Source organism: Schistocerca nitens, chromosome 2 (genome assembly GCF_023898315.1).
Source record: "Schistocerca nitens isolate TAMUIC-IGC-003100 chromosome 2, iqSchNite1.1, whole genome shotgun sequence".
NCBI classification, from domain to species: Eukaryota; Metazoa; Arthropoda; class Insecta; order Orthoptera; family Acrididae; genus Schistocerca; species Schistocerca nitens.
The window spans coordinates 627396551-627412718 of NC_064615.1; the positions used below are offsets into that span (position 1 = coordinate 627396551).

Below are 16168 nucleotides of genomic sequence, written 5' to 3' on the forward strand. Positions count from 1 at the left end.
CATTTTTTTTTAGGAAGTCTATACCCAACTTCACTTATGGACACCATTAAATCAGCTATGCAAAACACAAGCAGCTTTCCAGTGGACAGAGAGTCAACAGGCCATGTTTGATGCTCTTAAAACCACCTGAGTAATGTTCCTATCTTGGCAATTCTGGATTTCAAGGGGCTTTTTGTAGTTCAAACAGATGTTTAAATTCTGATGTCGCTGTGGTTCTCCTTCAGGAGAAAATGGGTGCAAGCAACTGGCAGCATATACTTCTAGGGCTCTATCTGCTGCTGAATTGAAGTACTCAGTCTTTGAGTTAGAGACTTTATAAAATGGAAAGAAGAAGAAGAAGAAGAAGAAGAAGAAGAAGAAGAAGAAGAAGAAGGCATGGGGAAATTGTTACCTGTGGCTTAATTTGTGAGGTGATGTGTTATGTTTTCCAAAACAATGTGTGCACCAAGAACAGCCTGTCTGCCTGTGAGGCTTGAAAGCACTTGCCACACTGGTTGGATACATTGTATTCTTGACCTCAGACTGGAGCAGATGGGGAAAGGCAGCAGTGGCTGACTACAACATACTGGGGCAGCACCAAGCCACAGCAGGGGGTGGACATGCTGGCTGGAGTCTATTTGCTGTAATACATTGTGGCCTAAGTGACACAATCAGTCACAAGTGATGCAATGGTAGTAGATGCATGCCACGCCCATCTAATGTAGCCAAAGCTAATATAATATAGGAGGAAGAGAATCGGGTGAGCATGTTCCTGAACATTTGCCTCCAATGTTTGTGCATTTTGGGAAGCATGCCTGTGGCATCTTGGCTTGGAGAGTTCATTTGGTTTCTTGTTTCAGCAAGTTTGTTTTTCATCTGCTGTTCCCATTCATATAGCTTAAAGTTTTATGAGTTAATTTACTTATTGTATATGTATGTCTGGCCTCAGGATCCTTTTTAATTTATTTTACTTTATATTGTGGATTATTGTGACAAAACTGCCTGATCTTTATCCAGAGCTGTAAATTTCATGTTGTTATCAAATTTCTTAGTTTTGCAAATCCTTGCTAGTGAACTATTCAAAGTAAGTTAAAAATCTTCATGGCTTTCTCAAAGTACCCAATGTTCTTGGATCCTGAAAAGCAGACTAGTTTGCCCTATTTTAACCATCAGATTATTACTTAATTGATGTGTTCGGTGTGAATTGTTGCCTTTTACTGATGTATTTGTTATATTGTAAAATTGTTTTTATTGCTGGTGTTTCCAGCAGTTTCTTTATTTTTCTCAATGTTTGGGACTTAACAGTCACTAAAGAGGTTGCCCTGGTTATCATATAAAAATGTTGTATGTAGTTTAACCAATCCCTTTTTTAATGTTATAGTATGGCCAATGGCTGCGCAAACTTAGATGGAGAGTCATGTAGGGCAGCACCGCCAGTGCTGGTGGCTGGTGCCAACTTCTTATAGGGCACATTACCAACTTATTGTAAGAGCTTTGGCTAGTCCTCCCAGTACTTTTTGTTTTAATTGTTTGCCTTTTGGCAAATATTTGTGTTTAAATTCAATTAATGCGGTTCTGGCCTGAGTGAATAAAAAATTTTTGGTCTTTTATGTGAATAATATTTATTTGGTTGCATGGCACTTCCAACCACAACTCCTCACTCACAATGTTTCACTTTCATCCATCTTCTCCTCTCCATCACCTCTATCCATCTCCTCCTCCCCTTTCTTCTGTCCATCTACTCCATCTCCCTTTCTCTATCCATTTCCTCCTTTACCTCTCTCACCGTCCATCTCCTTATATACCCTCCCTCTGACCATCTTTTCCTTCCGCTCTCTCTGCCCATCTTTTCCTCCTCCTCTCTCTGCCCATCTTCTCCTCCTCCTCCTCCCTCTCTTTCCATCTATTCTTATTCACTCTCTCCGTCAATCTACTCCTCTGTCTTCTGAGTCTGTATCCTTCCCCCTCTCTGTGCATCTCTTCCTCCCCTTCTCTCTGTCCATCTCCTCCTCATCCCCCTATCCTTTTCCTCCTCCCTCTTCTGTCTGTCCATCTCCTCCCTCCTCTCCCTCTCCAATTCTCCCACTGTAGTAGCCACCAGAAAGATCGCGGGAGGCGCACATTGGCACGGCGCGTCACGGACGGTAGTTGCCACAAGTAGAGTCCTGTCCACCAGAGGGCATGCAAGAATTCGGACGCGACCTCTGCCGGCGTAACAAGAAGAACAACAACAACAACAACAACTCCGGCAGCATGGGCCGTGCCCAGTCAGTTAACATCGGGCATGCCTAGGACACAGTCCCGGTCTACGCTAAGTGAAGTGCGACGTAACGTGAACAGTATTACTACACAATTGGCGACGAGTAGGGTCGTTCTTTCACATGTTGCGTCGTTGTTCCGGTTTCGCAGTTTCTCCACGGCATGGAGGATTTGGTGCGGGTTTTGGTTGCGCAGCAGACGGAGCTCATGGCCACCATGAAACAAGTGCTTCCGGCGTTGCTCTCCACGCCGTCTGCTCCGGTGCAGTTCCCTCCTCCCTTTCCCCCGTATGACGAGACGGCGGAGGATTGGGACGCATATGAACATCGCCTTCGGCAGCATTTCCAGGCGTTTCATGTTGCCGATGTGGAGGTATGTCGTGCTCTCTTCTTGTCTTCGATATTTCCCTCGCTGTATCAAGTTTTGCGGCAGCTAGCGCCATTGCAGGAACCCTCGTCCTTGTCTTTTGACGCATTGTGTTCATTGCTGTCTTCATATTATCGCCGCCGCACGCATGTTGTGGCGGCTAGGGTCGAGTTCTATCAATGCAAGAAACAGCCCCATCAGTCTTACCGGGCGTGGGCCGCTACCCTGCACGGTCTTAGTCGCAAGTGTCATTTTGTCACGGAGCAGTCGCGAGAGTCGTATGCTCACGTTATGGTACGCGACGTCATTGTTCGTTCGGCACCTGATAGGGAGGTCCGGCAACGGGCCCTGCAGTTAGAAGACCCTTCCCTCGAGGAAGTCCTGTCCATTGCTCAATCGTATGAAGTCTCTCACGCAGCAGGTCAACAGCTGGAAGCGTGGTGCGACGTCGCGGAGGTTCAGGGCGGCACGGCCGCATCCACTGTGTCCGGGATGGACGACGTGCGAGCGGTACAATCCGGCCATTACGGCCGCTCCCGCATGGCGCGTAAACAGAATTCCAGCCGCCGGCCTCTGTTGCTGTCCTGTGCATCGTGCTATATACATCACGATCGGTCAGAGTGCCCCCAGCGTTGGGCCATTTGTCACAAATGTCATAAAAAATGTCACATTACTAAAGTTTGCCGCTCAGCCTCAAAAGAATCGAAGGAAGCAAGTACAGAGGACATGGACGTTGACATTCAGGAAGTTTCATTGGGCCAGGCTCCCGACGCATCGGCACGCAAACTCTTTATCGAGGTGTCGGTTCGGTCGCGCCGGTTACAACTGCAAGTAGATACGCACGCGGCGGTTTCGTTGTTGAATGGACAAACTTATTCCGACCTTGGATCGCCCCTGTTGGCGCCAGTTTATCGGCGTCTACGCGGTTATGGTAAACAGTTCATTCCCCTACTGGGTCAATTCACTACTGATGTGACTTACAAATCAGTCACTCGACCTATTACTTTTATTGTTGTCAGTGATGCGAGCTCCGCTAACCTTTTTGGCCTGGATGCCTTTCAAGCTTTCGGTTTTTCTATCGCTGACACCATACAGTTGGTCTCCGAAGACATTCCCTATCACTCATTGGAATCTTTGATCTCAGACTTTCCAGATATTTTTGAGGAGGGCCTGGGGCGTGTTTCAGATTTTGAAGCTCACTTGACGTTGAAGGCGTCGGCTCACCCGCGTTTTCTACGCGCGAGGCAGATCCCCTTGGCTCTCCGCCCTCAGGTAAAGGAAGAGCTAGACCGGCTGACAGCCCTAGGGGTCGTTCTTCCCATTTCTTCCAGTGAGTGGGCTTCGCCCCTCGTTATTGTCAAGAAGCCCTCGGGAAAATTACGTCTTTGTGGCGATTTCAAGGCCACCATTAATTCCCAATTGGTGGTGGACACCTATCCTTTGCCTCGTGCTGATGAATTGTTCTCCGCCGTGGCGGGAGGCCAATATTTTTCGAAAATCGATCTGTCGGAGGCTTATCATCAGATACCACTTGATGAGGACTCCAAACGGCTGGCGGTCGTCAACACCCCGTTTGGCCTTTACCAATACCAGTGGTTGGCCTTTGGAATATCCAGTGCCCCGGCGATATTCCAGCGTTATCTTGAGCATGTCACGTCGACAATCCCTCATTGTATTAATTACCTGGATGACATAATTGTCACAGGCTGCAGCACGAAGGAACACTTGCACAACCTTCGCACCCTCTTTCTCAAATTCAGGTCGGTGGGCTTGCGTTGCAACCTGCATAAGTCAACCTTCTTCCAACCGTCCATTGAGTATGTGGGCTACACCATATCTCGGCACGGCATCCAGCCACTAGGAAGTTTGGTCCAAGGTATCGTCAACCTTCCTCGGCCCACTTCGCTGAAAGAGTTACAAGCTTTTTTAGGCAAGATAGCTTATTACCACCGGTTCATTCCCAGGGCTTCCACTATAGCCCACCCCCTGTACTGCCTTCTGCACAAGGGTGTTCCTTTTGATTGGTCACCTGCATGCGAGCTAGCGTTCACCTCGTTGAAGGGCCTCCTCACGTCAGCCCCTTGTTTGGCTACTTTTGATCCCCATAAGCCGTTGGTCCTGGCTACAGATGCTTCGCAGTATGGGGTGGGGGTGGTTCTGGCCCATCGCAACGCAGATGGTTCCGAGCAACCACTGGCGTTTGCATCGAAAATACTTAGTCCCGCGCAGGACCATTACTCCCAGGTGGAAAAAGAGGCTTTGGCCATTGTCTACGCTGTTACCAAGTTTCACCATTTCTTGTATGGCACGAAGTTTCAGTTAATCACTGACCATAAGACGTTACTATCGTTATTTGGCCCCGCCTCTCAGATTCCGGATAGGGCGGCCCACAGACTACAGCGCTGGGCCTTGTTCCTCTCTAAGTACCATTATGACATTCATTTTTGCCCTACAGGACAGCATGCCAACGCTGACGCTCTTTCCCGTCTTCCGGTGGGCCCGGATCCTACGTTCGATCGAGAGGAGGTTATGTGTTTTCATTTGGATGTGGCGTCCCGCCAAGCGGTTGACGGCTTCCCGATCACTGGTTCTCGAGTCGCCAGGGAAACGGCGGCTGACCCAGTTCTCCGGCAAGTAGTTCGCCTCATTCAGCAGGGGTGGTCATCCCGCCCTCCGAGCCGGGCCTCGGACCCTGTTCGTAATTATTTTCTTCTACGAGACCACCTATCGGTCTTGGAAGGAGTTCTCCTTCTGGCTACCAATGATACAGCTCCTCGCGTGGTTGTTCCGGCAAGTTTACGAAGGGAGGTCCTCCCGTTATTACATGCGGGGCACTGGGGTGTTTCCCGTACTAAAACCTTGGCTCGCAGACATGTGTACTGGCCCGGTATTGACAGAGAAACTGAGCACTTGGTGGCTGCCTGTTCCCAGTGTGCGAGCCAACAAGCATCTCCCAGGGCAGCGTTCTCTTCATGGCCGCCAGCAACCCAAGCATGGGAACGTGTTCACATCGATTTTGCGGGCCCGTTTCTCAATGGCTTTTGGCTCATTGTCATTGATGCTTATTCCCGATTCCCATATGTGGTTCGCTGCTCCTCAACCACTTCAGAAGTTGCAATCCAGGCACTAGCAAAAATCTTTTCTGTGGAAGGTCTGCCAATCACCCTGGTCTCGGACAATGGACCGCAGTTTATTTCGCAGACATTCCAGGATTTTTGTAGGCGCTTCGGTATTCGGCACATTTGCTCTCCCCCCTTCCATCCACAATCGAATGGGGAAGCCGAGCGCATGGTGCGCACATTTAAGACGCAGATGTAAAAGTATGTGCACGAATTTCCTGCAGAGGAAGCATTGACGTTTTTCTTGATGGCATACCAGACCGCACCAATGGGAGAACGCAGCCCCGCAGAGCTCCTCCATGGGCGTCAACCTAGGACTCTGCTGCACCTCCTCCGGCCTGGTCCTCGCCAGTCTTCACAAAACGGAGTACCTGGTTTTCCACTGGGTATGTCGGTCTGGGCCCGTGGGTTTGGTCGCAATCCACATTGGATACCGGCGGTGGTCCTGCACCGAAATGGCCGCCGGCTCTATACCTTGCAGGCAGGGGACCGGGTGGTACGTCGTTACCAAAATCAGCTACGTCCACGTTCGGGCACCCACCCTCCGACCTCTCGGACACCGGCTTCCCCATTGCCGGCACCTGTATTGGTTTCACAGGGGACGTTACCTCCTCTCTCCACTGTCACTCTGCCGCACTGTGATGGTTCTCAGCCTTGGAAGCCTCCAGTAGCTCCAGCACCGGCATCGCCATCATTCGAGATGCCCCAGCGAGAGCCGGCCCCCCTAGCAGGCCCGGTTTTGCAGGAGGCTAATTCACCTGTGGTTGTCCCTTCCCCTTCGTCCCCGCCACTGGGTCTTGCCCCTCCCGAGGTGGAACAGGATCCGGAGTTCGACAGCTTGTCGCCCGTTCTGTCCTGGGCTCCGGTTGTGGGACGACGGGGGCCTTTTCGTGTGGGTCACTTCCAGCCGTATTCGAAGGTTCCGGCGCGAGGGTTGGCAGATCCCCTCGACTCCGGCCATCCAAAGGATGTGGAGGTCATTGCTCCTGCACGACGCTCCACCTTCCGACGCAGTGGATCACAGTGGCTTCACCGCCCGAAGGAGGAGGAGTGTAGTAGCCACCAGAAAGATCGCGGGAGGCGCACATTGGCACGGCGCGTCACGGACGGTAGTTGCCGCAAGTAGAGTCCTGTCCACCAGAGGGCATGCGAGAATTCGGACGCGACCTCTGCCGGCGTAACAAGAAGAACAACAACAACAACTCCGGCAGCACGGGCCGTGCCCAGTCAGTTAACATCGGGCATGCCTAGGACACAGTCCCGGTCTACGCTAAGTGAAGTGCGACGTAACGTGAACAGTGTTACTACACCCACAACCTCTCTCTGTCCATCTGCTGCTCCCCCTCTCTCTGCCCATCTACTTCCCCCCCCCCCCCCCCACTCACTCTTTCTGTCTATTCTTCTTTATTCTAATCTTCTCGTCCCCCATCTCCTTAGCCAATGTGCTCCACTCCCTCCACCCCCTCTCTGTCCATCACTCTTCTCTCTGTCCGTTTCCTCCTAACCCTTGTTCTGTTCATCTCCTCCCCCCTCTCCATCCATCTGCTCTTCACAGTCTTTTGGTTCACTTTGTCTCCCCTATCTCTGTCCCTCCTCTCCCCTCTGTCTGCCCATCTCCTCTTCTTCCTCTGTGAGTCTAACTCCTTTTCCCCCTTCTTCCTGTCCATCTGCTCCTTCCCTCCCTCTATCTATCCATCTTCTACACAGGCCTCTTTGTCTGTTTGTCACCTACTCATTCATTTCTCTGGTCATCTCCTACTCCTTCCTTTAGCTGTCCACCTTCATTCCAGTGGGTGCTAGGTGGTTCTTACCCCAATAGGGCATCTTACCAGATAGTAATTGTTATACATATCAAGTCTGGTTGAAATTGATCCAGTGTCATAGGAGGGGATATAGAACATGCACCCATCATTGGAGGAAAACAAAGGAGCTGTATTAATATCAATAGCTCAGATGACAAGCCAGTACTTTGTGTAGAATGGAAGGCTGTAAAGTGGAAAAACTGAAAAGAAGTTCTATGTAAAGGCAGTCCTAGAAGGCAGGATTATGAAATGGGAAGAGAAAGTGGATGAAGATGAGATAGGCTATGTGATATACAAGGAAAATTTGTCAGAGTTAATGTGTCACCATTGTTAAAAAATGCCGTGCATGTCAAAATGGTGCTATCCAAAACCTGTGCCAAAGCAACTGTGGTGCACCATGAACCATAAATAATTAGGGCAGACAACAGCTTTGGAGGTGTGTATGGGCAAATAGATGTGCAACTTTGAGCAAATGACCACCAAGACAAAGCAAGGGGCTACCACCAGTCTCTTCTCAATGACTGTTCAGCGAACATTTCTGCACATGGGCCTTCACAGCAGATTACTGGTTCATGCATCCATGCTGACTGCTGTCTGTTGGTAATGAAGGCTGGAATTTGCATGCCATTTCCGCAACTGGATTCCCACTGAGTGGTGACAGGTGGCCTTTTCAGAAGAATCACATTTTTTGCTCCATCAGTTTGAAATGTCTGAAAACGAACACCCTGTAACAAATGTCAGAGGGATCCAGGCTGGGGGCTGGAGCACTGTGATCTGGGGAATGCTTTTGTGGCATTCGGTGGGTGCTCTTGTCATTCTGGAAATCACAATGGATCAACACAAATATGCATCTATCCTTGTGTCCATGTCCACCCCTACATGCAGTTTGTTTTTATTCGGCATAATTGCATCTACTAGCAGGACAATGCAACATGAGACAGCTCGCAGTTCAGAGAGCATCACAATGAGTTTACCATTCCGCTGGCCACCAAATTCTGCAGATTTAAAACCAATTGAGAATGTGTGGAACCACCTAGATCAGGCTGTCTAAGCCATGGCTCATCAGCTAAGAAACCCAGTGCAGCTGGCCAAGGCACTGGAGATGGAATGACTTCACATCCCTGTCAGTACTTTCCTGAACCTCACTAGCTCTCTTCCTGCTTGCCTCACAGTGGTCTGCATTGCAAAAGATAGTTATCCAGGCTTTTGACAGGTGGTCACATTGATGTGACTGTATTGTGTATGAACTTCGTAATTGTTATTGTTATTTCATTTGTCACTACTGAAATTCATGACCATTCTTGACAATTTAGAGTGTAATTTTTTATTAATTAAATATATTAAATATGTCCAATATAATTAAGGCAATATCACTATTTTAAAGCTAACAGCAGTGAAATTGCATTTACTCATCTTCCAGATTTGCTATTGCCAAAACACGCTACTGTAGATTTGATTACAGCACTGTTGTGGTCTACTGGATGAGTGTGTTTGTTGACTCCATTACAAGATGTCACCTGTTTGCTGAAACCTAGCATAGTTTTTATTCTGTTTTGCCTGCCAGTCATGACAGTTTAGTTCCTCTGTTGTTCAGATTTATCTTCTTCATTCCTAAATTATTTCCATTCACTTTGCCATATTTATGTTCTAGAAATGTACTTATAATGTAGGACAAGTCTGAGAGCACTACACTATGTGAACATTTATCCCAAGTGAGATCTTTTACATGTGAACTCTAGTTTCATAGTGGTCTCTATATAATGTTACAACCTACACACTAGTGTTAATATAAATGTAATATTTGATGTAATTTTAAAGTGCCTTTCCTCTGTTCATAGCATGTATCAGTAAAATCAGCTTATACATCTAAACATACTGTTTTTATAGATGGCATGGCCTATGAAGAATTTATTCAGTTTATTTCAGGACACCTGTGAGTTATTAATTTTAGATTTTATGCTGAGAAGAAGCTGTTAATACACTTATATTCTAAAATAAACAATGCAAGAATGTCATTAGCGAGTATATATACTCACAAGTGTAAATATCCTGAGGATCTTGAAGAGGTGCCTCCAGGATGTCATGTTAATAATGCCACATATTAGTCTCACTGCTCTTTTTTACTCGTTTAAAAACTTATGTTGTGGTATGGTTTGGTATTTACTGTCTAAAAGTGATCAGCCTTATTTTTGAAAAATTTAAGGTTTAATTACATGCTACAGACCGTTTATAGGCTTGGTTTGTCATTATTGCAGTCAAATCTTGCATTGTGAAATGGTGCCTGTCAATCAATATATTTTTTATCACTAGCAAACATCACCATTTTACCTTGTTATTTATGGAAAGTGGCAGGTCATTTATTTAAACTAAGAAAATCAGTGCCTAAGGATGAATATACAAGGTGATTTTTTCCACCATTTACAAACTTGAGGGATTGATCAACAAGAGGATAAGGAACAAAAGTCGTCTAATAAACTTATGTCCAGAAATGCATGGTTTCTATGCTAGAGACCTATTATTTAATGATACTTTGTTACAGAGACTGCAGTCTAATACGCGCTTACCATCATGCTCTAGTGCCCTCTCCTGCCACAGTAATTGGTACTGTTGTGTCTAATTCACTTCTCTTGCTGACTCACCTTGTAGTGGATGTGATACAGTGTTGTACACAATGGTTCCATATTTGAATCAAGAGCTTGCCGACGTGGTGTTTACTTACAGAAAGGTAGATGGTAATGGGCAGCAGGCAGCAGGCAGCAATCTTGTATCAGGAGACCTATCCCCGCCAACAACAACCACAGTGTTTGCAATAGTGTTTTGCCATTTGTCTGAGACAAGGTCATTTCAGAAAGCAAGAAATCGTGAAGGGTTTGCCCAAAATGTTTGGACACCAGACTTTGAGGAAAATGTGATTAACACTGTGGAAGGTGATCATCATGTCAGTACCAGGCAGTTGGCCACCAGTACAGGTTAAGGTGGATGCCATTTGTCTGAGACAAGGTCATTTCAGAAAGCAAGAAATTGTGAAGGGTTTGCCCAACATGTTTGGACACCAGACTTGGAGGAAAATGTGATTAACACTGTGGAAGGTGATCATCATGTCAGTACCAGGCAGTTGGCCACCAGTACAGGGTAAGGTGGATGACCGCGTAGAACATTGTCCATGATAATTGTTACTACCCTTATCACTTACAGTGTGTGCTGGGCTCACTAGTGACAGACTTTTCACATTGGGAGCAGTTTTGTCACTGGTTTCTTCACCAGGCAATGATTCCAGGATTTGTGTCATCCATCCTATTCACAGGTGATGTTACTTTACACAGAGTGTTATCTTTAAGTTTCATAACAGTCATTTGTGGGACAGTATGCAGGACCCGCATGGTATGGTGACAGCAGATCATCAGCATCAGTACAACTGAAATGTGTGGGCTGGGATAATTGGTGACTGTATTTTGGGACCATTCTTGCTTCCACATAACCTAACAGGCTGAAACTATCAGCGTTTCCAGTGGGTGACTTTGCCTCCCCTGCTGGAAGAAATGCCATTGATATTTAAATGATTATGTGCTGCTATATGATGGTGCTCCAGCTCACTTCGCTATTAACATCTGGATGCATCTCAATTGTGTCTTCCCTGGTTGATGGATAGGATCAGGGGATCCAGTTGTATGGCCTGCTCATTCACTGAATCTCAACCTGCGTGATTTCTGGTTATGGGGCCACCTCAAAAGTATCATATATGCAGAGCCCATTCCAGACATGGAAACACTGGAACAGTGTATCCATGCTGCCTTTGACACTGTTCGGATGCAGCTTGGTCATTGTGAATGTGTGAGACAGAACACACTATGGCACATACACACATGCGTTGAGGCACATGGAGATCATCTTCAACACATACTCTAACTGTAGCGTGTATTAGACCTCAGTCTCTGTAACAATGTATGGTTGAATAAATGGTCTCTGGCATTAAAACCATGCTCTTACAGCCATAAGTTCATTAGACCTGTTTTCCTCTGTATCCTCTCATCAATCAATCCCTAGAGTTTGTATACAGTGGAAAAAATCACCCTGTTTACTTAATATTCACCCATTCTGAGTTCACTGTTGCATCTGATCTGTTAGGACAACTCCTTTTTCTGTTATGCGAGGAAGGTTGTAACCAAATAAGCATTTTGCCCTTCATGGAGTAGTGTGAGAATTTTCAATACTGTGGAACATTTGCACAGTCAAGGACCTTAGAAAAGTTACAGAAAATCTGTGATGGGTATCTGATGTGGTTATTAATGATATTTAACATAGCTCCTCTGGGTAGAATCCATTTTACAATGCAAAACTGCGAAGCACCATGTGTCTTGTGCACATAAATACTGTTATACACCAGTCTCTCAGACAGAATAATATTTGTGGAAATTATAACACCTACAAAGAATGTTCTGGAGAAATTTCACTACTGATTTGAAATAGAATATATGTTAATATTGTATGCTTTGTTCATAATGGTATTAAATTTCTTCTCTTATAATGACCAGTATGATTTTGCAGAAAATTGTAAGTTCTTCCTGAATGACACTATATCTTTTAAGTACTGTCTTTCACTTATTATAATGCAAAATGTGGCAGAAGGATGATTAAAAATAAACAGTACAGCAAGACTAACACTGGTGTGGAATAATTATTTCATCTTTGTGTATGTATTCTTGCCTTGGCCTTAATTAGTCTCTTTGACTCTAGGTATTTGGTTAAGTGTTACAATGCAAAAGAAGCTGGTATCAGATTAATTGAGGTGTTTTGTGTTCTTTGTTGAAATTGAATTACACTAATTTTATGCATTTCATGGCTTCCCTACTGATACATCATCTTCAATGAAAAGAAAGGTGGCTGCAAGGTTCTGAACTGTTTATCCTTTCCTCATCAATTGCTTCAGTTTACTTTGTTCCATCTCTTTTTAGCTCTGAAAAAATGCTGGATGCAGCAAAAGCTGAAGTATGTTCATTAATTTTCCAAATGCCCAACATGAACAGAATACTGTTTTCAATATAGAAAATTCAAACATGAAGATATTCCAAATAATCAATGACAACAAATATATAACTTAAAAGATTGACAAAATGATGTCCTCACCCAGTTTTGGCAAAGTTTGTCCAAAGAGAAGCCATAATGGAGCGAACAGTATGTTGGTGGCTGTCTTTATTAATGTCTTGCCTGTTATCAGCAAACAAAAATAAGTAGCAAAGTTCAGCAGTATGAGTAGCACCTGCATAGTGTAAAAACAAATGATGATTACTGTAACATTCTGCAGTAACAAAAGCATAAAACAGTATTCAAGTACACATGTAAAATCTTTGTTAGAGATTATGACAATAGGGGCCTACTACTATAACAGAGACAACACACTGTGTTTACTGATATTGCGTTACTGTTCTTCAAATGAGTATTTAGTGGTTTTATTGCTGGATAAATTATACATAGTATCTAATCAATATTTCAGTTAATTCATTGGATCACAACAAAATTTAAAATAATGTTGTGCCCACATTAGTAAACCATACATAAAGGACTAGGTAGGTAGAAGGTGGAGTTATATTATGAAAAAACAGTCACAGAAATAACAATATTGTGCACACCAAGTGAAGGAATATGGTACACATTTATACAGTAGCTTAAGATTCTTTAGTAAATATTCAAATATCTGTTGCATAATGGCTTCGCTCGGTGTAAAGGGCAGCTCTTATGTCGATTCAGCAGAATGACATCATGAGGAGGGAAATACGAGTCAGCTTGATAACTAGGTGTCATGACAGAAGAGTACATATGCAGCATGCAAGAATATTATATTCAGTACACTAACAATGGAGAGGACACCAGCCAGCATCTCTGAAGCCAGTTTGTGACACCTCACAACTCTATCAGGGCTCTTGAAGAAGCAGACCAGATACAAAAACCAGGATAAATGAAGTCATAGTTTCTGAACAATTACATCTGGCTACATTGGCCTGTTGTGTCTTACATGCCAGGTGTACTGCCATTTGAGAAATGCTAGCCAGCCCATCTAAATTAGCTGCAGGCCTCTGCTTGAGTTGAATCTATGTACAGTCTAATCAGTGCCTATTCACTGTTGGGTCACCTGCTGGATGACTACAATCTATTGATGGCTGCCTCTCTGGTGGGCTGTGAGTTTGGGTCTGGTCCATCTAGCTGCCCACCTACCACTGCCCTGTGCAGATTTCATCATTGCTTTTCCTTATCCAAAGCTGGCACATGCCCTTGTCATCAGCTGCATCAGAGGCTGAGGTTTAACACCATCAGTTCTGGCTGGCCATCTGGCCATCACCAGTTTTCTGGCACGCTTTAACTGCCAAGGCCACATACATCACTTAGGCCAACAACCCCCTCTTCAGCTCCCATCACTATAACTGTTATGAATAAAAGTCTTTTCCAACCAGAAATGTTAATTTCCCAGGCTATCATTTAACAACTGGTGGGTGAACTGACATACCAGCAACCCAGTTCACCAGCCACTGTAGGGATCATGCTGCCAACCCTTACAAATCACTTTTAGTCAGATTTTGTAATTTTTTAACTTTTAATGCATGCATGATTGCAAATGCTTTCACTGGATGTCAAACTCTGTAGTAGTAGTTGACAGTTGCATTTCCACTCATCATACAACTCTGTATATTATTTATGCAAGACTCAAATTGAACATGTTAGTTAATCATGTTGAAATGAAAGAAATCGCAGGAACTACTGAAAAATGGCTAGAAGACATTAGTAGCTCTTGATTCTTTGCATTATTGTCATAATGGCTTTTACAATAAATTTGAAGCAGGTATTTAAAAGGAGAGGTTTTGGTATCACTATAATGTTATGGATGAAATGTGATATATTCTACAAAAGTAACAAATAATCAGTAAACTATAAAAATCTCAAAAAATGTTCAAATTTGTGTGAATTCCTATGGGACCAAACTGCTGAGGTCATCAGTCCCTAGACTTACACACTACTTAACTAACTTATGCTAAGAACAACACACACACACACACACACCCATGCTCGAGGGAGGACTCGAACCTCTGGCAGGAGGGGCTGCGTAGTCCATGACATGGCACCTCTAACCATGTGGCTATAAAAATCTGTTTCAAGTGAAATTTAATATGCATGCCAAAAACACAATGTCTAAAATAACATCCACGTGGAATATGGTCTGTTGTTTAGCGCACAAAATGAAGCCATTTGTTCTACTGGAAAAGTTTTCTCTAGTTTATCACATAAAAGACAAGCTATTTGGGATTTCCAGAAATGTAGGTGATGTAGCTAAGGAAGAAAAGTGACTGGTTGGAAGTATGGGTTATTTGGTGTGTGGATAGTGGTTAAAGGGTAGGAGGGAGGGAGTTATGGAGGAAGGGAGGGAAATGAAGGAAGTACCAGACTTTCAGTATAATGGGTAAGGGAATTTTTGTCAATGCAGATATGCCATCCTTGGGTGACCAGACTGTATGGGAGGAATATTTTATGTGAAAGGGGTGAGAGTTGTCAAAATGCAGGTATGTTGGTGGTTAGTGGACTTAATATGGACAGAAGCATGGGTGGAGACATCAGAGAGGTGGAGGTAGCATATATGACGATGGAACATTGTGTTGAGGATGACCAGTGAAATGGGTGGGAGAGAAGGAGTTAAGGTTGGAGGAATATGGATAGGGTGTCTTGGCCCTGAGTCCTGGTCATGAAGATATTATCAATGATTCTGAACCAGATAAGAGGTTCAGGGTTTTGGGAGGCTAGGAAGATTTCCTCTAGATGGCCCATAAAAAGGTTGGCATAGGAGTGTTCTGTGTGGGTGCCCATGTCTGTGCCACTGAGGTCTCAGGAGAGTCTCCACAGACAGGCACTATCCCTGAAACCTAGTCAGCAAACAGATTCCCCATGTCACCCTCAAACGCCGCTAATATTCCCACCACCCCCAAGAATCAGCTACAAAGCAGTGACACCCTTGTCATTCAGTGTCACCCTGGACTGGTGCAACTGAACCATATCCTTCACTGGGGCTTTTATTATCTACCATCATGCCTGGAAATGAGGCACATTCCTACCCAAGACCCTTTCCATGCCTCCTAAAGTGCCATTCTGCTGCCCACGCAACCTACACAACATACAGGTCAATCCCTATGTCACTCCCTCTCCCACCCCATTGCTACAGGTGCCATTTCTCTGTGGAAGACCCAGATGCAAGACTTGCCCAGCCCACCCACCTGGAACATCATACTCCAGTCTTGTCACAGGCTTATCCTATCCCATCAGACACAGGGCCACCCATTAAAGCAGCTAAGTCATGTACCAACTCTGTTGAAATCACTGCACAGCTTTTTATGTCAGTGTGACAACCAACCAGCTGTCTACCAGGATGAATGACCATCACCAATCTGTGGCTAAGAGTGCAACATGCTCAAGTTCAATGGATGCTTCACTACCTGGGCCATCTGGATCCTTCCTTCCAGCACCAGTTTTTGACTGCACAGATGGGATTAATTCTTGCTACACATCTTTCACTCCTGTAAACTTCCTGGCTTAACTCTCCACTAACCAACTTTCCCCACACCCTCTACTCAACACTTTCCCCTTTCCTTCACAATCCATTCCTCC

General features: G+C 45.1%; 1 protein-coding gene across 1 annotated transcript in view; it reads right to left on the reverse strand.

The window, feature by feature from the left end:
• The window catches only part of LOC126236723 (esterase FE4-like), a 426111-nt gene that overhangs the window by 12328 nt on the left and 397615 nt on the right, over positions 1-16168 (reverse strand). Inside the window, exon 10 of the mRNA XM_049946247.1 lies at positions 12650-12782. Within this exon, the coding sequence (XP_049802204.1) occupies positions 12650-12782 (133 nt within the window). The remainder of the gene's footprint in view (positions 1-12649; positions 12783-16168) is intronic.